Source organism: Palaemon carinicauda, chromosome 18 (assembly GCF_036898095.1).
Source record: "Palaemon carinicauda isolate YSFRI2023 chromosome 18, ASM3689809v2, whole genome shotgun sequence".
Lineage (NCBI taxonomy): Eukaryota > Metazoa > Arthropoda > Malacostraca > Decapoda > Palaemonidae > Palaemon > Palaemon carinicauda.
The window spans coordinates 106,452,601-106,479,333 of record NC_090742.1 but is presented as its reverse complement, the minus strand read 5'-3'; the positions used below and the strand labels follow the sequence as shown (position 1 = coordinate 106,479,333).

Genomic DNA, 26,733 nt, shown 5'->3' with positions numbered 1-26,733 from the left:
TAGGTAATCTCAGTGTTGTCAGGTGTATGAGGACAGAGGAGAATCTGTAAAAAATAGGCCAGACTATTCGGTGTAAGTGTAAACAAAAGGAAAGTGAACCGTAACCAGAGAGAAGGATCTAATGTAGTACTGTCTGGCCAGTCAAAGGACCCCATAACTCTCTAGTAGTAGTATCTCAACGGGTGGCTAGCCAACCTACTACCTACAATATTAGTTTCAACTATGAGACTGAAAGACAAAAGCTTTGGTTATTGTCATTAGCCACTAAATATTCTCAATACTGGGCTAGAGGCGTAAACCTATTGTTAGGAATAAATTGGAAAATTTTTACTTTTGGGGTTAGCATCGATATATGCAAAACTTCAAGAAGAAAGCGATATGAACATCAGGTCAGTATAGAAATAAATCTTATTATTAAATCCGTTTTTTTATCTTATGTCTACAGTACTTCAATATTTTGCTGGAGAAAACAATTCAAGTATTTATTACAAGAAAGTACTATATCTAAAATTACTATAATACTACAGTCAATATAAAAAAGATCATCCAATAAGTATTTTTTTTTTCCATTTCAGTTTTCTCTAAGAAGTACAGTACAGTATAATGCTGCTTAAAAGTCTGGTAGCTAACTTACCTTAATTGTTTCTATTTCTTCTCTAAGCCTTGCTGACTCTTCTCTACTTTCTCTCAGTTCAAGAAGAAGGTCTTCTAATGTTGTTCCCCCAGGGAGAGAGTAGAACTCTACACCAGTCAACTTAGGAAAAAAAGGACAATTGAATAAATTGTAAAAGTTAAAATTTTTTTTAAAACCAAAACAACTACATTAATCTTTGAGCACCATCATTTAAAAATTTTACCATTTGATTTTATAAGACGTCAATAGTAAAGTTGTAACTAAAATATTCACGGTATGTATAGCCAATCCTATACTATTTCCTTTATATTATTTTCAAAAGCTTCAATTTCATTTGCTGTTGCTGAAATTTGACAGCATTGATTTGAGCACTTTTCTTTTTTTACAAATTCAGTACATAAGACATTAACTAAATTTCATGAAGAAAATACACCTATTGTATTAAAGCTTCCAAGAACAGCAATCTTTATTTTATTTGAAAGGAAACTTTACATAAAGTACTGTACACGCTATAGAATAAACGTTCATGCCACCAAATTCACACAAAGTACTGTATATGCTATAAAAATTAATGTTCATACGACTGAATTCACACAAAGTACTTTACAGTTACGGCCCCGATTCGCGGGGATTAGGAACCAGAACACCCCGAGAATAGGGCAAATTTATGAATACTTAAAACGCCATTTTAAAATGCTTATAACTGCCTATTTTGATATATAAAATGTGTAATAACATAAAAAAATGTCAACATAAACACTTTAGATACATTTTAAGAATAGTTTTAAGATACTTTCCAGAAAAATATACTTAATGGAGCTCATGAGCACCAATTAACAAACTACCATAACACAATACTGTACGTACAGTACAATGATGTACAAATACGAAATACAGTACTGTGCCATGCTACTATATGTACTTAATAATGTTACCCTTACTGTAGAGAAGCACATTTTCTATCATGCATAAACAAACCATTTTCTTGAACTCACTCGTATTTTCAACCGTGGCTAATTTATTGTACAGTAACTTTCAATAAATAACCTAACTTGTTTATATTTTGCACACATTTTTCAGGCTATTTTATTAAAATACCAGCAATATTCCTTGGTGATACGTCAATAAATAACTTACCTTTTTTATACACTCGTATTTTTAAGGTATTTTATTGTAACAAGAAAAATTCCTCACTGTTGATATGTACATGTACGTATACTTATATATATTATGGGTGTTAGTAATTAAAGCACCTCTCACACAATATTTTTGAATTATGGTTGAGAGAGAGAGAGAGAGAGAGAGAGAGAGAGAGAGAGAGAGAGAGAGAGAGAGAGAGAGTGTTTTGTTCATTGCATTTTTTAACTTAAATATGTACATAATATAAAATTCTTGTAAATAAATAATAATGAGATTAAAAGGAAAAAAATATGTTAAGATCTATTATTCATTTATCGAAATGAACAAAAAATAAATTGTTAATGTGTCTGATATGTATACATAGTAGCATTGTGCATTCATACAACCAGAAAGTACTTTTCATTGTTTTTTTAACTTGAAAATGTACTTATTGATATAAAATTAAATGTAAATAAATAATCATTACTAAAAGGATAAATATGTTACTATCTGTTATCTATTCACCGAAATGAAGGAAAAATAAATCGCTAATGTGTTTGACATGCATATGTAGTAGCATTGTACATTCCTACATACCACACAGTACTGTTCATTGTGATTTCTAACTTAAATATGTACTTATTGATATAAAATTAATTGTAAATATATAATCATTAGACTAAAAGGGAAAAATGTTACGATTTATTATTTATTTACTGAAATGAAATAAAAATAAATCGCTAAGTAGTTTGAAATGCGTAGTAGCACTGTGTTTTCGTACATACAACGCAGTTTTGTTCATTGTGTTTCTTAACTTAGAAGTATACTTATTGATACAAAATTCATTGTAAATAAATAGATATTAAAAGGTAAAAATATGTTACAATCTGTTATTTGTTTACTGAAATTAAAGAAAAATATATTGCTAATGTGTTTGATATGTGTAGTAGAAGTGTGCATTCATACAGTACTTATAATAAAGTAATGCTCATTGTGATTTTAAACTAGAAAATGTACTTATTGATATAAAATTAATTGCAAATAAGCATGATGAAAAGGAGAAATATGTTACAATCTGTTATATATATACTGAAATTAACGAAAAATATTACAGTACACAAATATAAAACATTTTATTGAATATTTAGTAGATAATTCCCCTATAGAAAATCTCACGAATCTGTGATTTCGCGAATGTTAATTCGTGAATAGCTGAGTGGGGGAACAGTACACGCTATAAAAATAAATGTTCATAATACTTAATTCACAGGGCATGATTGTAACAACTTAGTATATTGCATTTCAATTTGTATCGCACAGATTATTTTTCCTAGTACTTGGGTTAATATAAAGTGTGCATTCTAAAATGTCATAAAAATTACCGCTCATAAAATAGTAACTCCTAAAGGGATGGCCAATATAAGTACAGTACAGTAAAGTTGCATTTTCCAGGATAATGATACCCTTGTTACCTTTGTTAAATGAAACCTAGTTGTTTTCAACAGCTAATAATATAAAAATTGTTAGGATACTCTTTAATAAATAGCTATTATCAAAATGAAAAAATTTCAGGAATGCAATAATTTCTGTTATTTCCTGTCTCATCAAATTTCAAGTTGAGTGGCATACACTCACCTGGTTATGGTGATTTCTTGGTGATGTAAGGTGACCTAAAGTAGTGCTACCACCTGGCACACTTTCGCTGGTGATTGAAGAGTTGCATTCCGATCCCTCTTCAGATCCTATCTTGCTCCCATGGTGACCACCACCACTACTGCTGCCACCCGCACCTTGTGCAGATGAACTTTGGTGGTGGCTAAGGAAAAAAGAAAGTCAATCCCATTAATAACTAAGTAAAACTTAATTTACAAAACCACACATTTCAAAACGTTTGATCAAATTCCTCTATCTTTAAAAGTCAAGATGATAAATAAAATAATAAACAACCTTCTGTTTCTTGAATGCAGAGTTCACTTTGCATCCATTTGAGGATACTAATTTTCCCTCTGGATATCCCATGCACTGGGATACAAGGTATGAGTCATCATAATACAAATGTAACAAAAAAATAGAAAACCTTTACGAGCGGTGTGAACGGGTGTCGAGCATCGAACCTCAGTTGTTATTCAAACCTGCTAGAGGAAACATCATCAAAGAAATGCATAATTGCTGCCATTAATGAAAGTAAGAATGAGAAGGAAGTCGTACTTGATTTCATACATGCATATCGAGCTCATCCAGCTTTATGGAAAGTTAAATCAAAAGACTATTCCAATAAAGTAGCCAGAAACAAAGGAATAGCGGACACTCAGTCTTTCATGTGGAGTTATGGCCTTCCTCATAGTAATGAAAGGGCTGACACGATTCGGTAGATCAATGTACGTGTCTTCATCCATACGCAAATAATTGCGCCAGTCATCAGGCTCTAATTTCAAAGCAACAAGCAAGTTGGTATATGAAAATTTCTCTCTTTTGATCTTTTATTTTTCTTTCTTAGTGCCACTGCTAAAGCAATGGCTATCAAATCGTCCTGGTCGAGAGACATGTTGACGTTGTTTTAGCACGAGGCACACTGAGGCTCGATGTACTGTCTGAAAGCTCTTCGAGCCGTTCTACAAGTAGGTTCGACAACCGGGCTCGACGAGCTGCTCGGCCGTGTAAACCCCGCTTTAAAGATTAGGGTTAGGCAATAGCTTGTGAAAGAAAACACATGTGCTTCACACTAATCTAAGTAACCAAAATCACACAAATGTACTGTATTGTTTGAGGGCTTATAAGTAATGGATAATTATGTTACATATACAGAGGCACTTGATCACTTTAAGTTAACAGAGTTAATCTGATCTTAATACAGGATAAAAAAAGACAACAAGGATATAGAGATTAGCTGCAAATCATCTACCTTATCAACGATGAGTAAACTATCACCAAAAAAAAATCCCAAGCAGGTTTTCCATTTGCAAGGTTTGTTGTAAATCCTCCATCTTTCTTATTTTCAGTTCTCATCATATCAAAATACTGTATTCATTTACACAATTTCACAATTTTTCTCTTTGTCTTTCCTGTCTCTACCTAACTACTTCCATACATATTACATTTCTGAAAGAGTACCGTACTCCTTTCCCTTACTCATCACTTGGGGGAACACACTGAATCTTTGAAATTTCGATTGATTTTACAGCCTTTAGATCAACATCTGTTAAATAATTCATTTACAACATTTGTTCTTTTTAATTCACTCCCACTATATATCTAGTAATTTTGTAGTTACAGTTTTCTTTCTATTTGCTGTTTAGTAATGGATTCTCTTACTTAGCAATTGTTTGAGAATTGAAAATGCCTTACTCCAGTTATGTTTCACAATGATAATATCTATTGTACAGAATACCGGTTGTTGAGCTCCAAAACACCAGTAATATGTGTAAAACTATCGAGTAGATACAGTCCTGTACTGTACTACATATTGTTTGTTTATATTTCGTTATCATTTCTATATATTCAAGTTTTTATAAACTGCCCACACTTATAAATCCTTTCTACACTTTTAAACTCAAATTTACTTTTATTGTAGACCAGTGTCTCTCAACCTGGGGGTACGATCTGGGAGAAAAGTAGACATTTATCTTTTAAAAAAAAAAATTTGGTTAATGTACAATGGTCCCAACTCTGTATTCCCTTTATCCATGTGTGGGCCACTATCCAAATTAAAGGGGACATACGATGCGAACTGTCTGGCATTCGACCACATATTCAAAATCTGTTACCTACAAAGCATTGTCAAGTATTTCATCAACTTAATAAAATAGCCTCAGTAGATATGTTGTTTACTTATATTGTTTGTACAGAATTCCTACTCAATAAAGTAGATACAGTATGTTGTTTACATATATTGTTTGTACAGAATTTCTGCTCAATAAAATGACTAAAAGCAACTATACATTTTCTTTATTCAATAAAATTTGGGTGGGAATTTTATACGCTTGGCTGGTGATGCAAGGGAGGCATGAAGGGAAGGACCAACCACTAAAGGGGGTGCGGTAGTAAAAAAAAATCGAACAGCCACTGCTGTAGACACATCCTTACATATTACAGAAAAAAATAAATTTGGAACAATCGCAAGTACAGATACCAAAACTTGACTGATGATGATTAGCTGTGCAATACTGAAAAATGTACAAGCTGACAATCATTGAGGTGAATGTACTGCATGGTAAGAAGAGCAATAGGAGCATTTGCTGGTACTACCTATTCTTCTGTGTAAGGTAGTTTTTATAAATTTCCACAACTCAGTGAACTATATTTCTGAACTGCAACGCATGAATCCTCAAGGGGTTCTAATCTTCTGCCATTCTGTTCAGTTCTTTTTCCGTTTTTGTTAGAACTGATAGACATTCTAATGATAAAGCGACTTTGGATTTCCTCCCCTGAATCCTCTTGTTCCTCCTCATCGTCTCATTTTCCTACTCCGTCATCTGTCAGATCTTTATCCGTTGATGGATCTAAGTGTGATACATCTAGGCCATCAACATCCTTGGTAGTCATATTAGTGATGCCATCTCCTTCTAGCAATTTTACTAGCCTCATTACCTTATCTACTATAGTGAGGTGGATTTTATAAGGAGAGAATCCTTTATAGTAGTTGAGTGCTTCTGGCTACAATTTCTTCAAGCAGGAATTGAGTTTCATTCTTCATCTTCTTTATGGCCTTCTGAGTATTTTGGAGACATGTTGCAATGGTGTATCAATGTTAGTACCCATTTAGTAAGAAGTTATCATCAGAGCCTTGTTCCAGGAAGCTTCACATATAGAGCGTCTTATATGCAAGAATGCCACCTTAATCCATGGGATGAATCTGTAATGTGACGTTCGGCAGTAATAATTTGATTTGTATGCCGTCATATGACATGTCAATCACGTGGCCTCCATCAGCATCTATTAAAAAAAGAACTTTAAAATAACCAGGTTCTCATTTTTCATGTCAATCACGTGACCTCCTTCATCGTCTATCAAAAGAAGAACATTAAAATTACCAGGTAAGTCTTCTTTCGGCAAGATGAAGTAGAGGATTGAGCACTGGTGAAAACAGTCCCATGTCAGTGATTTTATTATAAATGGCTTCTGCCTGTGTATCCAATGCACTAGCATCAGGTTCTTATTTTTGTTTTTGAGGGCTCTGAGTTTTTGGACTTGAGAATAAGCACTGGCTTCATCATAAACTCAGCAGCATTTTCACACACTAGTAGATATACAGTAGGTGAGGCAATTTTTATACACCTTAAATCCTGGGACTCTGATCTCCTCCCTCATAATGAAAGTTTGCAATGGCATAAGGTGCCTAAAAAGACAAGTTTCATCCATATTGAAAACTTGCTAACACAAATATCCCTATTCCTTAATGATGATCTTGCGCATCTCGTTTACGTACTCTTAAGTGGCATTGAATTTGATTGCTTTGGTGGGAGTTGCTATAGATTAGGAGTGTTAAACTTACATCCTTTTGAGGGCCAATTATGCAAATGGTTATGGCCTCGATGACCATCCAAAATTTGGTAATTACAAATTGGCAAGACTAAAGATTACAACTTATTTTGTTGATCATCCTGGTTTTCCAGGATGTTCAACCTGGTTTGACAAAGCCTGCTTCAGAGGGCCCTGGTTTGACAAAGCCTGCTTCAGAGGGCCCTGGTTTGACAAAGCCTGCTTCAGAGGGCCCTTGTAAATTTGCTATATAACTACCAGGCCTTCTCCCATATAGTGTTGACATTTACTGCAATCTTATTCTTTCTGCAGTTACTGATCCAAAAGGCTAATGCAGACTACATCCTTACGATGGCTTTATTTGTGGAAAGTTATCACCCTATTTTCCCTTGTATTAAAAGTCACATCTGTCGTCATCCTTGCATTTTTTTCATCCTTCTTGATACAGTGAACAGTAGATTCAATGATGCTGTAATAGTGGCCTACACCTTCAGAGCTTCTCCCTCCCTCAAGATGTCAAGGAGTTTCATCTTTTCTGCTATACAAAATATCCTCTGGTGCTTGGGGTCACTGCCCAAAGCCTAAGAAGGTTCAGAATGTTTGGATATCATTGGGATAAGAAGAAATTGACAATTTTACACAAAAAATGCAAAACAATATAGTTCTACACAACATAAAAATGAAAAGCGATGTCACATGGATTTACATAAAACTGAACTGAACTACATGGGATACTGAATGCTGCGGTAAGCTGGAGGATGACCCAATCAGCCTCCCGGATACTGGTTGTCTCTCCTGTATCATTTAATGTGCTAAGCATGAAACCCCCTAGGAAAACTAAGCAATGTTCCCACGACTCCAGAGTTTCATTTCTATACAGTTGCACAACTCTTTGCTTACAGTATTCATTTATTGTACACTACTCATTTCCTTTTAATATATCTTGATGACAGAAATGTTATACACTGCACTATTGTACTTAAGTTTTATTCAATTACGAACAGGGTGTTACTATCCGGGAAGATCTGAATGTGAATGATGGTCAACATGCATAACGAACTAATTGAACGATGGTGCCTGGAAATTACTATCTAGATCGGTAATAATAAAATTAATAGTCTAAGTTTTTGTCTAATATATTAAGATAAGAATCAGCAGCAAGAGACCAGACAGGAGAATAATACGCGAAACAATGTAGAATGAAAAATTAAAACACTTCTCTGAATAGATTGATCATCGAAAATCTTAAAATACTTTCTAAATAAGCAAATTTTTTGTGCAATTGAAGAAGACACAGGTCTTCTATTTCTCAATAGTAAATTTGTTATCAAGAATCACACCTAAAATTCTAAGAGTCATACAGAGTTGAAGAAACATTATTAATGCTGAAATCCAGAGGTTGAGGAGCAACTGGTCTTGACCTACTTACAATCATACTACTGTATATATATATATATATATATATATATATATATATAATCTTTATCAGGGAAGACCTCCCGGATATTTTAGCATTATGTAACATTGGGACCATGACTTTAGGGTATTGTGTGATAATTTAACTCCACCTCCATCAAAAGCAGAGCAATTTAAAAAGAAATTATATTAATGCATTATTAGCCAAAATGCAACCCCAATTAGAAAAGAATGCAGCAAGATCCATGAGTCTAATAGGAAAGCAGCAAAGTACTGAAAAAAATTAAATAGAGTAGGTATATGACAAAATACCAGAGAATGAAACAAGCATAAAACAATTAAACTATAATGATACCCTTGCGAGACTGTACAAGAAGGTATTTACACTAAAATTAAACTTCTGAAGTTCCAATAGTTATAATATTGCACATGAATAGGGATATCATTCAATAATTTGGTCCCAGCATTCCTGAAATTAAATTACATAGAAGAAAAGGCAAGACTACTAGAATTAACTAAATATCTAATACTACATGAAGAATAATACTGTAGGCCTATACCCTGAAAAGATCTGAATGCAAAGAATGGTCAAAATAATGAAGATTCTCACAAAGCATAAACAATTAGCGAATTGAAATAACAGTACAAGATTAATGCTAAGATCAGGAAAAAGAAATTTAATTGAAACACGTTTTTAAAATTACAATTTAAGATGTGAGCCAGCAATATTCAAAATACGGCAGATTGAAATACAGTAATTATATCACAGGATAGGCGGATTGTCAAAAATCTTTTATAACTTTCTCAATATACTTATAATTTGTAAAATCGAAGAGGAGATTATAAATATTAACATTAATCGTCAAAGTTCAACCCTAGCTAGAAAAGCACGATGAAATGAGACTTATGTTAACCTATTCAACCAAAAGGAATTTACATAAAGTTGGAGCTTCTGAAGTTACATTCTTCAGCTGCCAGATTATGAAAATCCTTCCACAATCTAGTCACAGCTGGAATAAAAATTCTAGAATACAGTGTAGTCTTGAGCCTTATAATGGAGAAAGCAAGATGTTAGAGTTAACTGAATGCCTAGTACTAGTGCAAAGGATGTTCAGAAATATGAAAAAAGTTTATTTAAAATCCACAAAGAACTAACTGAGTGACATTGTCAGATATTAGTATTCAAATCAGGAATAAAAAATTAGATAGACAGCAAGACTTTATCAAACAAATTAAGATGGGTCAGCAGCTGAAGACTATACAGGAAGAACAATACTCAATACATGGTAGAATGAGAGAATTAAAACATTTCCTCAAGATAGATTGATAACCAAAAATTTAAAAAGACTTTCTCAGAAATTCAATAAGCCATTTTTTGTGCAATTACAAAATAAACAGACTGAATGGGTTTCTCAAAAGTAAGTTCGTACTCGAGAATCACACCTAAAATTTTAAGATATTTCTATTTAGAGACATTGTCAATGCAAAGATCTAGATATCTAGGGGCCACTGCTTTTGACCTGCTTATTATTATACTTTTATAGGTAGTAAGTTAGCCAGGGCACCAGCCACTTGTTGAAATACTACCGTTATTGGGTCCTTTGACTGGCCGGACAGTACTACATTGGATCCCTCTCTCAGGTAATGGATCATTTTTCTTTTGCCTATACATGCACTGAATATTCTAGCCTATTCTTTTCACATTCTCATCTGTCCTCATAGACCACACAACACTGAGATTACCAAACAGATCTTCTTTGCACTGTAATTGTTCAGTGACTACTTTCCTCTTGGTAGGGTTAGAAGACTCTCAAGCTATGGTAAGCAGTTCTTCTAGGAAAAGGATACTCCAAAATCAAACTATTGATATCTAATCTTGGGTAGTGCCATAGCCTCTATACCATGGGCTTCCACTGTCTTGGGGTAGAGTTCTCTTGCTTGAGGGTAAACTAGGATACTAATATATCTTATTCATTTTCCTCTTCTCTTTTTGAAGTTTTTATAATTTAATAATTAAATAATTTATTGTTGTCACTGTTCTTAAAATACGTCATTTCAACTGTTTATTATCTTTCATTTAGATTATTTGATTCCTTATTTCCTTTCCTCATTAGGCTATTTTTCCTGTTGGAGTACTTGGGCTTATTGCATCCTGCAATTCTAACTAGGGTTGTAGCTTAGCTAATAATAATAATAATAATAATAATAATAATATAGAGATAGGAAATGGGTATAAATTCTATTACAAGAGGTGACAAGACAGAAGAAATAGAGTTGGGGGTCATAATAGGTAATAAATAGAAGGAAAAATTGGTAGAAGAAAAGAGAATAAATGATAGGCTTTGAAAGATCCCATTGATAATAGGGGATCAGATAATAAATATAATTTCAGCATACGCCCCTCAGATAGGCAGTTAAGAATGAGAAAAATAATTATTTAGACAAGACTTTGAGGCACCTATTACAACAGGGAAAGAGGAGGAGAGGCTAATCATAAGAGCAGACATGAATGGTAGTGTGTAGAAGAGAACGGATGTGTATGGGGAGGTACATGGAGATCATGTGTAAGGAATTAGAAATAAGGATGGGGAGTATATATTAGCGATGGCTCAGTTTTGAATTGGCATGTATGGACACCTGGTTTCAGAAGCTGGATAGGCATCTGATAACCTATGAAAGTGGAGGAGTAGAAGGCCAAACAGATTACATATTGGGTAGAGAAGACAAAAAACACGAACTGTAAAGTGATCTTTGCGGAAGCAGGTGTTAAACATAATCTGGTAGTGATTGATTTTAAAATGAGAGGTAGAAAAACTAAGAAGAGAAAGAGGAGGTCTAGAATTAAGGTCTGGGACCTTAAAGGAGGAAAGTGTGCGCAATTTAGGAGGGTTGTGAGAGAGACAGTGGAACTCTAAGATTGGACTGGGTAACAGAGTAGAAAATATCTGTGTGGGTATGAAAGAAATATGTGTAGGGGAAACAGAGGAATTAGTGGGAAGAACCAGCAGATATGGTGTGTCGAATGGAGAAAAGTGGTGGTAGAACAGAGAGATGCAAGAATCAGTTAAAGGAAAATCAAAGGTATTCAAGGGATGGAAAGTAAGAGAAACAGGGAACAGAGGAACAGTACAGAGAAGAGGAAAAAGATATCATTAGGAAAGTAGGTATAGCTATGGGAAGAGCAGTAGAGCAGTTAAATCAAAGGCTAGGAACAAAGGAAGGATAAAGGATATTTATAAGATTTCCAACTTGAGGAAAAGGCAAAGACAGGATTTGGGTCAACTGGTAGTCATCAAGGATATAGATGGAAATATATTGCAGAGGGATGATGACATTAAGAGATGGCAAGAATATTTTGAGCAACCATTGAATACTGAATATGAGAGAGAGGAGCTGGGAGAAGCACAAAGGGTGGAGGGGCCAGTGACGAATATAAGGAATACAGAAGTGAAGTGGGTATTGAGTAAAATGAGATATGGTAAAGCACTATGTCCATCAGAGTTTTCAAGTGAAAGGGTCAAGATACTGGCTACAGAGGGGGAAGATTGGATGTTGGGTTTATTGAGAGCAATATGGGAAGATAAAATAATGCCTAAAGACTCAGAGGAGAGTCTAATGGTATCTATATTAAAGCAGAAAGATGACATCATGGAATGTGGTAATTACAGGGGAATTAAACTAACAGAGCATGGTTTGAAAGTTTTGGAGAGGATACTAGATGAGAGATTGTAAAGATTGGGAAACATCAGTATGGATTCATGAGGGGGAGATGGACTGTGGATATCATCTTTATAGTAAAGCAGTTACAGGAAAAGAGACTAGAAGGATACTAGATGAAATCAGAAGAATGGCAGGTGTAATAAAGATTACAAATAGGCTAAGAGAGTAATGAATAAGATGGTGTGGGCACATGTTGAGGATGGATGGTGGGAAGGGAGTGAGGAGGGCTTGGGAGGATCCTGTTAGGGGGAAAAGATCAAGAGGGAGGCAGAGAATTAGATGGTGAGATAAGGTGAAGGATGATATGAAGAGAAGAGGTTTGGTAAAAGAGGGAGTATCAGATAACTGACCCCTTAATTTAGGGATAATGGTGTGAAAGAAAAGAAGAGAGCTATATTCAGGTGATGGAATTGATGCAAATAAAATAGTATCACCATCATATCGAATAAGCTTGTTTTCCAGGCCAAACCACATATCACGCATAAACAGTATACAGTACAGTAGTATGAAATGTAATGGGCTGAGAACACTACCCTGAGGGATACCATACATTACATTCCTACAGTCACTGTGGGGCCCATCAATAATTACTCTTTGCAATCTATTTCTTAAATATTCAATAATGATGCTACAAAAACACCACCTACTCCCATCTGTTTAACATTGAAAGCAATAGCCTTATGATTAACATGGTTAATGGTATCACTTAAATACAGCCCAATCATATAAACTTACTGACCACAATCACAAGACTTCTGTACATTAGAAACTGTACGAAGGGCATCACATGCACCAAGGTCTTTGCAAAAGCCAAGATGCAAACTAAGGAACAGATAATTAACATCAGCATATGTATTCAGACCTTTTGCCAAGGTGTTAAAAAATTCAAAATGGGAGTTACTGGAAAACAAGAGGTAATCAGCAAACACATTTCCTTAATAAAGTAACTACATTACCAATTCTCCAAGTGCAAAAAGAATTTCTTGTTAACTTGCAAAATATAACAAAATTTGAAAGCTAAGATATCAGTTGTCTTTATAAAAAAACAAAGGAAAAATATAATTTGGGTCTACTGTAGGATAGGCATCAAGATCCAGTAAAAGTGTTTTAATTTTATGGGACTGGAAAGGTAAACTAGGTAGTTTACCTTCAGGAAAACAGGAGTGAGGAAAATTGAGTTTCTGATTACAAGTATTCTGCTTATACTGTCAAAAACATCATCTAAAAGGATTTCTTTTTCTTTGGACAATGAGAGACAAAGCTATCTGCTTTAGGAAAAAAAACCGGTTAAGCCTGTACCAAAGAGCGCAACAGAGCCCTAAGCTACTAGCGTAGCTTTCGTATACTTGGCATCATAAGCTAGTATACTTAATTTTAATAAAATAGGAGTAAATAGACTTCTACATTATAGCCAAACACGTGGATATCGTATCACTAAAAGGCAATAAGTAATGAAGCAAGAAATGTACAATAGGTAGGTAAAAATTAATAGGCAATTTGATTACCTTAAGTCACCTGTTGTACTTTACACAGTAAGATTAGAACTGCTTGCAAAACTCTTTTTCTTTAAATGGGATTAAACTTTGCTCTAGTCTGACATCTTATTTTTAAGACTGAGCATTAAATATTTTTCTTATTCTTTATCGATGTTTGTTACTTTGATAAATTAGAAATTTTTTTTTGTTTACCTTGACAGTCTGTGCATCTAAAATTAAAAACATTTGCAGGAAGAAAATGTGATAACAGATTATAGCATATTAACTAAATTAATATCTAAACGCAGGAATTCTTTTTACGTTTATAGCGTAATTATCTAGCGATAGCAGGATCAGCTGCTGAAAAACAGGGAAGGGTTTGAAGTTTCAGGTGGTTTGCAAGTTGTCTAACCCTAATGTAATGAAGTTAGACTAGCAAGCTTCTAAGCTTCCAAATAATAGAATGAAACTTCTTAGGGGGTATTATACAATATAGTTTCCTCCGCATAAACCAATTAACTGACTTTTCGATGCCTGAAAAGTTCCCATGAAAATTCAAGGTAGCAAGTCCACTTAAAGACGATATCATAAAATTCATTAGAGCAGATATTTATCTTACATTTTCATAGTTTCAGAAATATAAATCTCTACTGGTTTTGTTTTCTAAATATCTGTAACAAAGTAGTATAGAAATTTCTGTTCTTGGCTATTTAAGTTTATAAATTTGTTGTTTATAATCTTTAAACAATACTATACAAATATTTAAATTTCTAAATTTCCCCTTATAAACAAAATTTAGGATGATAAAAAATAAACCTACTGCGAGTGAAGAAAATTATATTTTAGCTCATAATTACTAAGCCAGAACTGTTTTAACCCAGATGAATTTGGGACCTTAGCATATGAAGCTTGAAATTTAGAAATCATTTCAACAAGATTAAATATTATTGGATCTACATATAATTTCAAGATCTAGAACCTATTAGTATTTAATAAACTAAACATCCATTTTTGTTTTTGCATTCAAAGATGCCAAACAAAAACTTTGAATCTTAGGACAGTGAGTTATATAGGTAAAGTTGATTATTACCCCGTTTTCCTATGATATATTTTGGTTCCCTTGAAATTTTGAGAAGTCTTTTATTCAACCTCATCTTTTGCTTTTCTTTTGAGACAACTTGAAATCTCTATAATTTACTGATGCTTACCATCTTTTCTAGAATAGCATACCATATTTTAATGATGACAATTAGCAAACTAAGCCTACAACCAATAACTATATATAATGTTCCCAAAAATACCCACCCAGTGAGATTTGAGGCATTGTGATGGTGATGGATGCCTCCTCCTCCACTTCCTCCTACTCCTCCCCCTCCTCCTGATCCTCCTCCTCCCCCAACACCTGCCATTGATGAAGTGGGAGGAACAAGACCAGCACCAGCTGGAAGTGTGGCTGAGCCATGATGGGTTCGTTCCTCATCGCGGTCCTCTTCCACAGATAGTTCCTTGATATTATCAGCAGATCCAAACTTGTTCTTTATAAGATGAGCTATCTCCTTTGGCTTGTTTATCACCGTCCTGGTAAAAATTCCAGAACAACTTCAATTCTATGGCGGGGAAAGTGATGTAAATCACCAATATATATTGAAGGTAATTTAAAAAAAGCAGTGCAAGCATGACACGACTAAATTACAAATTACTTAGGCATGAAAAACAAAGGGACAATAAATGGATTTGTCTTTATAAAGCTAAAAATTTAATACTATAGAGGTAGCACTGGAAACATGCCAAGACAAAGCCAAGAATAGCTGAAATAGAGATCCAGCACTGCATATATTCTTTCAGTAATATCTTGAAATGTAAAAATAGCCAGAAACTTTTAAGCTTAATCTTTTTATGTTTTGAAAAATATTACATAAGAGCAAATGCATATCCTAATTTAAAAAAATTTAATGCATTAAAGCAATTACTGTAAACTTAGCAATGAAAGAGCCCACATATTTGAGGTTTACTTACCCTGACAGTCCAGTGATCCCATCACGAATGTTACCCCCGACATTCCTGAAGTAAGTACAAGCAGGGATTGAAATACTGGGGCAGGAACACAACCAAAAACAAACATGCTAAACCAACAATAATATTCAACATTATCTACTGAGGTGTAAGAGCCACATTTACAAAAATCAACTATAAAAGAAATTCATACATTAAAAAAGCATTGAAACATGTCAATCACGCGCAGGCCTATCCCGAGAAAAATACATTACTATATGAAAATGAAAGTGCTGAAAGTCACTTAAAAAATCCACTCTAACAGAGCCATTTTTTGTAATGCTCTTCATGCTGTTCTATCTCACTCTAAGCTATTTAAGGGTAAGTAAATATATACTGAATACAAAAATACCCAAGCTATTAAGTATAGTGTACAATCATTCATAAACTTTGCACTAATAAAAAAAAAAGGTCTTACATTTACTTGATCTGAAAAGGTAAACTGTCTCAATACACAGAAAAGGGGCTATTGTAGGATTATAATACTAATCACATGAGCTTTTATATTTCAAACCATTAAGCTTGATAATGTATTTCAAATACTGTATCAACAACCATGTAACTAAAGAATTAACATTTGCATGTATTTACTGTAGTAGCTTAAATTAAAATAGCTGCAAGTATTTCTATATATTTCTATAAAACATGAAACATACATCTTGGATAAGTTTCCGCAGAATTTTGAAAATTTAATCCTGCTAATTTGACTTGCTTTGATTCAGAAATACAGTACAGTCCAGTGTAGTTCTCCCATTCTATTATTGGACTCCTTTTTATGGTGTCAATTACTTATTGGAGAATTTCATCATTCTTATTAAAAAAACTGGCAATGTTTAATGTTGAAACTTTACTCATATGCTGGCTATTTTAACAATAAGTCTATTTGATTAATCTCTGGCTTACTGTTCCTTCTGCTAACTTGCCCTATTTGCTCACCCTGGTGTCAAGTCACATACTAGCATCAAGTACAGTAAATAAGTGCTTTCACCCTTCCCCACTTTATCACCTTTATCTAGTTATCATATGTGAAAAGTCCAATTAACTATCTTGACATTTCCTTGGTGCAAATGCTTGGATATGTCCATAGCCTTTGCTTAAACCTCAAATAACATACAATTTTTTTTCAATTTTAACACAGGAATGCGAGTTACTATTAATTCTATTATGATAAATTTTCACTCATTTTAGTAGAAAAATTTTGTCTTATTATATTACATTTGAAAAAAAGAGAAAAGGTGAATGAGAATAAAGATACCTGTACTGTAGCCTACACCAAAAATCTTCATTGAAAATCACTTGTATTACTTTAAACACCATTTTCAATATATCTTTTTTTTTTTTTTTAGAAAAGTTTTCATCACATTTCAGCCCTAAATTACAGTAGATTGAATGGGAAAACATACAAGAAAAGTATGAAAGTCATTTGTACACAAAGTGAGATAGAATTGGTCATTGTTTTTATCATCATCATATCATAATCTGTAATAACAATATTTATTAAAGGCCAACAAATTATTGATGTGGGTTTACTAACTTGAAGTTCATTATTTACTAATTGAGGACTCCTAATTTACTGAAGGATGAAGCATGTAAGATAAGCACATAAATCACAGTTAAGGACTTTTAAGTAGTGATGTAACTGATATAGCTTACACATTCATTAAGGGGCCTGGCCAGTAAGGCAGTATATGGGGGTATACGACGAAAAACACAAAATCCTGAAAAAATTCACGGAGCTTTGTATGGCAATGGAGAATGTGTATACAAAATATTTTTTCAAAAGTCCTCTTACTTTCATAGTTACCGGGTAATTAGTAAAAATAACTAAATAAGTCAAAAACTGTGATCCCTAAATGAAAATGCAGTATTGCTTCTGTTATCGTAAATTTTGATAATTATTACATTTTAATATAAAAAAAAATTGTGAGTAATGGCCTCTGTATAGATTCCATGACTCGCAAGACAAAATTATTATTATACCCTTCAGTGCTAGCACAAACCTCAGAGAGAGTACACGTTTGAGTTTGACCTCTGACATTCGCTCGTTTTTACGTCCGTCTTTCTTGGTTTCAGCAAGAACTTCATCATGCCAAAGAGGAAAAGACAATTTCAGCATCTCGCTAACATAAGGAAGAAGTGAATAGACTCTAATAAGAATTCAGAAGTGGATAATATCAGCAATACAGTATTAGCGGAGTTAGTGAAGGTTGAAGGAGTGACCGTCTCGTCTGACCAGGAGCCTAACGAAGCAAGATACTGAGCAAAGGGATCTTCATTTATGATTAAATTATGATAAACAACATTGTTTTGGTTTATTAATTTCCAAAAAAAAATAAAAATCATAATAATCATGTTTTATTAATATTGTCTTTGTAAAATATAAAGAAAAACTTTGAAAGCTTGTATCTCAAAACTATACTGTATATAAATTTATATTGTCCTTCAAATTCTATCTTACCCTTAGTTTTAAAGATATAGCATTGAAATTTTGTATATAACTTAGAAAGACAATATAAAACAATCAAATAGAACCCTTTTTTCCAATTTGTTATCATATTTTTCTTCTTAATTTTTTTCTCCGATATATTTTTTTACCATAATGAAAAAAATCACATCTACCAATAAATACTTTTAGAAAAAAAATCTCTATTTGATTGGTGGTCTACATCTGGTCTATATAAGGTAGTCATCCCAGGTCTTAATATTAATTATCAAGGGAGGAGATAGAATTTGAAAAACACTCATTTTCAGGATACTGTATATCGCCAGGCGTCGCAAAACCAAAGGTCAGAGGCAAAAAATCCTATGCAGTTTGGAGATGTCCTAAGTCACCTTATAAAGTGGTATGAATGTCAAAGTCCTGTCCTTAAAAAAATAGCATTAACTGGCCAGCCATCTTAAGTAACATGAAGGAAATACAGTATTATGGTGAGTAATGGGTGATGCTATGCTAAATTTTAATGATGTGTCTGTCAGAACATCAGCCCATCTATTTAATTACTGTACTGGTATATCAACTCGATTACCACAATATTCCCTTTTGAAATGTCCTCCAGATTAATCTGACGTATAATTTAAAAACATTTGGTACCCTATAAATGTGCAGTACTTATTTAAAAAGTGAGTAGTACTATATATTCATCTGGGCTATGCTATCATTCACAAATTAGGGCATCTATACTGGGGCTTGCAATCTTATCAGAAACAGATGATGAGCAACAAATGTATAATGAAAACACTTGAAATATTTTCTTACTCATTCAATCGCCTATGGGTTACAAGTTATTCATATTAATAAAATGTTTGTCTACCTACAAAGGTAAAACAGGAATGAAGACTTGAAACAATTATGGTTTCATTGACCCAATGACCCAGGCTACCCCCCAAAACTGGGGGAAGTGCCTTGGTATATGTATGTATGCTAATAATGGAATGTCATAGCTTCCAAAATTAATCATAAAATGAATATTGCCCCAATTAAAATCATTTAGAAACTGGTTGGTAATAAACAGCATAGATACGAAATTTAATGTTTTATGAATCAAATAAATTAAGAATAAATTGAATGATAAACCTTTAAATATAAAAATTCTTTACACTTTCTTAACCTTAAATTTAGAAAGACATAATGACAGTAAAATAAATTCTAAAACTGAAACTTAAGGAAAAATCCCAGGGTAGTGGAGAAGTTTCATCACTTATGCATAGTGTTAGAAATAATCTTACGTAATGAGGATTTATAAGTATGTCTAAATGGCTTAAAATAATTATGGTGATACGAGTCATTTATATCTATCATTATTATCATCAAGTTATTGTTAAGTAATTGCTCAGTCATATACACAGTGTATACTGCACAGTAAACCTTATATAACGCTGATAGTACTGTAATTGGTTTTGGCCACCCGCTGCAATGGGTGAAAATCTGTTAAGTAGCGACGCCCTATTTATTTCCTTATTCACGTATACAGTTTTTTAAAGTATTTATAAACCTCCCCCTATTTATATCAAACCACCCTCTATCAGTAATATCTTTTCCCACACTCTTATATAGTATTATACAGTAGAGTTGTAATTATGAAAAATTTCTTTGTGTACAGTAAACTGTGAAAAAGCACTTAAACATTATTAAAAGTTACAGTACCTGATTATAAAGCAGTTTTAATTTTACATTTCTGTGTGTGTGTGCGAGTATGGGGTTCTACTCAACCTTGAACATATTGGTTCCTGGCTTAAATTATGACGACGACGATAAATTAGCTGTGCAGTAAAAATTAATGATGCTGTTAACTGCACAACAAATGAGAGCTTCCAGTACATTCAATCCTTACTACCATCTTTTTGAGGGAAGAAACCACTCTCTTCACTGCTCTCATGAAATTTATTGAGGCAGTCTTCCTGATATTTTTTTGTCTTTCTTAATGTAGCAAATTTTCAACTCGTTAAAGTTGCAATGGCATCCTACCACTGAAGTGAAACTTCTGCCTTCTTTTAACATGTTTGCTGCTTAGGCTCACTACCAGAAGGAACATGGAGTTTGGGCAGCATCGTAAGACTTGAAACAAAAATAAAATCCCACCAAAACTACACCAAACGTAGGAACAATTTTCAGCAACATGCCGTAAACACAACTGATGCGCCTTTGTCAGAAGCTACAAGGCGAGATGCTGTAAGGTGACGCTATGCTCCATGGCCAATCTGCTCCCAGGATACAAATCTCCATGCTCTCCTTGGTTGACTCATGCCTGTCAGCCAATTACGTGCCTTGTAAGATCTCAACTGAGTACAGTACAGAAAAGGCAGGAGTTCGAGACTCGGTGTTTATATCAGAATTTACACTTTCTCGTATCTTGCGGGTTTGAGCGATTTAGCAGAAAATCCATGATTGAAAAAACCTACGTACTGTATATTTAAAAAACCACAATGCACCAAGGCTGTAAAACATCAGCCGTGAAATAGAGAGGGAATAATGAACAGTATATCAATTACATAAATGAATTGTGATTTTTAATGAATCTACTAAGATGCATAAAAATCTAATGCTGTGTGTTTTACTAGAGTGCAGGAATATCTAATGCAATGTAGGAAATCAAGAAGGGTTTAGAATGGATAGAATCCTGCATACATGAAAGTTGGAAAGGAAGTGAAGTCATTCAAAAACAGAACAGCGATTCACAAATTGTTATATCTTAGTACATTAATAGGGGTTTCTTTGTGATAGTATTTTTATCAGGTGAATAAGAATTATTTTAGTAATATCTACTAAAATTATGTAAATGTTATTCTTTTATTACTAAGATCCTCAAGAACATTTTGGGCCCAAGGTTTTGTGATGTATCACATGAAACAGCCATAAAATACATACCCATGGGGGTGTGTAAAGGTAAGCTTTGCATTGCATAGGCACACCTCTCTCGGAACTTGAAATCAACTATGCATTCTCCGGGAAGCAGATCATAGCTAAGTTTCCCCTTCGGCTCTGATACCTCTGTTCTATTTGACATCACTAATCTCCATGGTATTTTAACTTGATTTGATTGTGAACTGTTTTGAGGAAATATTAAAACATTCATACCTGTTAAAGCTGAGTGAAATTTTGCACTTGAATTGCTTATGTAACTCAAGAGTTAATACAACTGTCTAAGGCTTTAAGCCTAGTGCATTTTTATGTTTGAATTGCTTTAACCAATCGAAGTGTTAAGAACTCTGTATAATCACTGTTTTTTCACTTGGTCTAATTACTACATCTAAACTTTTACATAACTTGCTGTTAGTGAAATTAAGTTGTCCCGAACTGTATAATTTGGACCTGAGCTCTGTCTGTAGCATCACATAAGCATCTTCTGTATTTCCTAAATAAAATAATTTTTTTTAGATTTCTCATGATTTAGCTCAGGCAAGTGTGGATCGAGTTATAATTTATATGATTACGTAATCTGTTCAGTGAAACCTGCTTGAAACCATTTTATATACAATTTGTAAGAATTGTATATTTCATTTAAATTTATAATAAGTTATATTTTTGTAAGCCATCCATATTATTTAATCTTTTGACTTTCATTAATAACTCTGTTACCACCTCGAGTTTGGTCACTAGTACTCTTAAAACTATTCAAGTTATAGACCTAAAAGAACTCTAAGTTAGAGAATTTCTCATAAATGATGATCCTAATTGATTATCTGAACTCGTAAAACAGCAAATTGTTGTGTCAACATTGCTGTAACCGATAACTTTCTATGTATCAGCGATACTGGCTTCAACTTCAAACAAAATAAGTTTTCTTATTTTTCGTGACTAGCCGTCCTTTTCTTTATATTTCTTACTGTATAGTACTTTCAATAAGACATTTTTCATACTATGAGTATTAATAATGCACATGACTATATAAACTTATTCATTGAGTCAGACCCAAAACATTTTCCATCTAGATTACAAAATAATATAACATAAAATAAACTCCTATTTGCACAAAGTATGAAGGTGACAACTGCCTAATTTTGGGGGTTAATTCTGTGATGCTATTAAGCAATTTAAAACCTAAATTTATTATGTTAAAAATAAATTACCATAAATTGCTACAGTCAGTGGACTATAAGTATACACTGAAGTATCCTCCTAATTATTTACCCACATCTTGAGAGTAGGGCTGAGACAGGGATGTGTGATGCCGCCGTGGTTGTTTAACTTGTATGTTGATGGAGTGGTGAGAGAGGTGAATGCTCGAGTGCTTGGACGAGGATTGAAACTAGTAGACGAGAATGACCATGAATGGGAGGTAAATCAGTTGTTGTTTGGGGATGATACTGTACTGGTTGCAGACGCGGAAGAGAAGTTTGGCCGATTAGTGACAGAATTTGGAAGGGTGTGTGAGAGAAGGAAGTTGAGAGTTAATGTGGGTAAGAGTAAGGTTATGAGATGTACGAGAAGGGAAGGTGGTGCAAGGTTGAATGTCATGATGAATGGAGTGTTACTTGAGGAGGTGGATCAATTTAAGTACTTGGGGTCTGTTGTTGCAGCAAATGGTGGAGTGGAAGCAGATGTACGTCAGCGAGTGAATGAAGGATGCAAAGTGTTGGGAGCAGTTAAGGGAGTAGTAAAAAATAGAGGGTTGGGCATGAATGTAAAGAGAGTTCTGTATGAGAAAGTGATTATACCAACTGTGATGTATAGATCAGAGTTGTGGGGAATGAAAGTGACGGAGAGACAGAAATTGAATGTGTTTGAGATGAAGTGTCTAAGGAGTATGGCTGGTGTATCTCGAGTAGATAGGGCTAGAAACGAAGTGGTGAGGGTGAGAACGGGTGTAGGAAATGAGTTAGCAGCCAGAGTGGATATGAATGTGTTGAGGTGGTTTGGCCATGTTGAGAGAATGGAAAATGCCTGTCTGCTAAAGAAGGTGATGAATGCAAGAGTTGAAGGGAGAAGTACAAGAGGAAGGCCAAGGTTTGGGTGGATGGATTGAGTGAAGAAAGCTCTGTGTGATAGGAGGATAGATGTGAGAGGCAAGAGTGCGTGCTAGAAATAGGAATGAATGGCGAGCGATTGTGACGCAGTTCCGGTAGGCCTTGCTGCTCCCTCCGGTGCCTTAGATGACCGCGGAGGTAGCAGCAGTAGGGGATTCAGCGTTATGAAGCTTCATCTGTGGTGGATAACGGGGGAGGGTGGGCTGTGGCACCCTAGCAGTACCAGCCAAACTCGGTTGAGTCCCTTGTCAGGCTGGGGGGAACGGTGAGAGGAGAGGTCCCCTTTTTTTTGCTTCTTTTGTTTGATGTCGGCTACCCCCAAAACTGGGGGAAGTGCCTTGGTATATGTATGTACAGTATGTATCTTGATATGTTCAATGAAACCTTGGCATCGTAAGTTTTTCTCACAGATTATTTTAGTTGTAGGCTATGTATTATGAGTTACCTATGTCACAGTCAGCTAAGTTATCTCTAATAATAGAGGGCAGTCCCTACACTAGATACACTGAAGAGTAATGAAGCGTATTCAGCTTGCATGGTCCATCCTTAAAGAAATTTATTCATATACTTTATTACATAAGAAATTAAAAGAACTTCTAAAAAATATCTGAAAAGTTTCAGTACAAAGAATTCTGTTAATCCATTCGTGAGATATTCTACCAATCGCACTAGACGTGAGTGAAACAAAATCTGCATAATTTGGAAAAAGAATCTTTATGGGTTCATTTATCTCAAAACCACAAAGATGGACATAAACAATTGTTAATGGTAAGGGAAACAGGCACAACACCTTTTCTGTAATGACGCACTTATAAAAAGCATACAGTACATGAATCAAGCACAACACCTTTTCTGTAATGACACACTTTACAGCATACAGTACAGTATATAAGCAACCAAGACCAACATATTACCCACATCTATACCTGCATAAAATGTAGCACATGCTTGTTAAATGTTGAAAATACTGCATATTCAAACAACATTCATCATAACATAAGTTTTCTATCAAGACTTACTTGAGACCTTGGCCCATATCACGAAGGACCTCTTTTGGCTGTCGGTGGGCAATGATTAAGCCATGAGTTTCAATTTCACGTAGTCTTTTCTGGTAATTTTCAAGTTTCTTCTGTAACTGTTGTATCAAGGCGGCTGATTTTTGGTTCTTTTTCTCAAATACTGCCTTAATGCGAGCCAACTGCTGTCGGTCGGCATTGGCAGCAAGTTTAAGGTATTCGTTGACATTTTCTGGAAATAAAAAATAACTATATGACTAGTGTTCATAATAAAAAAAAAGAATTAGAAAGGTAGGTAGCTACGTAGTCAACAGGATTTACACAGCCCCTATACCTTCTGGTGCTAATGCTCTATGCATTCTCATGACAACCTACTATAATTAAAATGTCAAAATAAGCAGATTCCCTGCATATACTACAGACAGTTGCTAGTTTTAATGGCATACAGAAAAAATCAACCATGATGCAACAAACTTCCATTTATTAATTGAAATGTCTAATAAAATGTTTAAGCCAGTTTTAAACAAATTCCCTACTACATATTTTTTGCATAAACCAATTGATTTTTTGCTTGCGCTGCTGTTTCCTGTTATCTGCAATCACAAGGAAAACAAAAGGAAGTCACTTTTAAATAAAAAATGCAATGTAGATAATACAAGGAAACTCAAATCAAAAGTGATCATGATTGGGACAGTTCTTTAAAGAAAATACAATTTCAAAATATCATCTTTTATTGACTCTAACGATAATTTTTACTTTCATAATTTCCCAATTAAAAATCTTGACCTCAGATTCAGATAGAATAAATAAGACTGGCATAATACAGAAATCATTGAAATTACAATGAACATTTCTTATAAGATTAATCATTAATTTTACTGTTTACTGAATATCAACAAATTTATATAAAATGTGAAAAGAATGCAATATTATAACCTATCACGTTGATATACTGACCGTCTCGTGCTTTTTGTTCCTCTTTGATAAGGTCTTTAGTTTTCTGTATCTTTGCCTGAATGTGGTCAAGGACTTCCCTTGTCCGCTGGACATGCTGTGCATGGTCGTCTTCATCAATGCCTGCTCCATTGTCACCTTGACGCAAAGCATCCACAAGCTCTCCTGATCCATTGGATACACCTGATGAAGGGACTGTCTCCTGAAAGGGACAATATTGAAATTACCAATGTGCTTAAAAAGGTCAGGACAGAATTACTAGTCTCATCCTTAAGTTTCAAACATAAAAGAACAGTAAAAATAATTAAAAGAATTTATTGTAACAACTTCAAGCAATAACTATGACGAATATATGCAACCTAAAATGTAAAAATATGGCTCTAAGATATACTATATAAGGGCTATATGATTGTATGATAACCTCTTCAATTAAAATGAATATATATTAAAGAGCAACTAATTTCATGATGACTTATGCACTAAACATAATCCTATTCTTGACTTATCAAGTTATTGAATCTATTATTTGTAACTAACTTTGGCTAAGAATGAAAGATGAGGAAAATCTTCCACGGACCGGTCTCTTTTAGAAAGGATGGAAAAGGATGTGATGTTGGTCAAGAAACCTCAAAAGGCAATTCAAGTTATGGTGCGCATACATCTATGAGAGATATGACATTCAAGAAAAGACTCAAATTGTACATAATGAAATAAAATAAAGTTTTCAGCAAAACCATTTTAATGATTCTATTCATAACTTTCACAGATATCTTACATATTCTGTATTGAAACACATTGACCTTATAAAACTGAAATGACCGAATAATGTATTTCATTGTTTTATTTTTCTTGGTGGTTGCCATTTTATTACCTATCTTTTTTCTATTGCATATATATATATATATATATATATATATATATATATATATATATATATATATATATATATATATATATATATATATATATATATATATATATATATACTTTATGTGGTTAATTACATGGATATGGTCAGTTGTTGAGTACCCACCTCCAAATGCTGCCTGCTCTCTTAATCTCTTGGTTGGTTTATATATATATATATATATATATATATATATATATATATATATATATATATATATATATATATATATATATATATATATATATATATATATATATATATATATATATATATATATACACACACACAATAGAAAAAAGATTGGCAATAAAATTGTAGCCACCAAGAAAAATAAAACAATGAAATACATTATTCGGTCATTTCAGTTTTACAAGGCCCATGTGTTTTAATATAAAATATGTAAGATTTATATATATATATATATATATATATATATATATATATATATATATATATATATATATATATATATATATATATATATATATATATATA

The 26,733-nt window shown here is 33.6% G+C and overlaps 1 protein-coding gene across 12 annotated transcripts in view; it reads right to left on the bottom strand.

Annotated features, from left to right (window-relative positions):
- Positions 1-26,733, bottom strand: part of Dmtn (transmembrane and coiled-coil domain 2 protein Dmtn) — a 662,916-nt gene that overhangs the window by 37,831 nt on the left and 598,352 nt on the right. For 11 of the 12 annotated variants that reach the window (XM_068392641.1, XM_068392644.1, XM_068392643.1 and 8 more), the window contains 6 exons: positions 25,332-25,530; positions 24,378-24,606; positions 15,859-15,903; positions 15,148-15,420; positions 3,389-3,569; positions 635-754 (listed from right to left, as the gene is read on the bottom strand). In XM_068392641.1, the coding sequence (XP_068248742.1) occupies positions 635-754; positions 3,389-3,569; positions 15,148-15,420; positions 15,859-15,903; positions 24,378-24,606; positions 25,332-25,530 (1,047 nt within the window). The remainder of the gene's footprint in view (positions 1-634; positions 755-3,388; positions 3,570-15,147; positions 15,421-15,858; positions 15,904-24,377; positions 24,607-25,331; positions 25,531-26,733) is intronic. The other variant, XM_068392640.1, reaches the window with a different exon arrangement.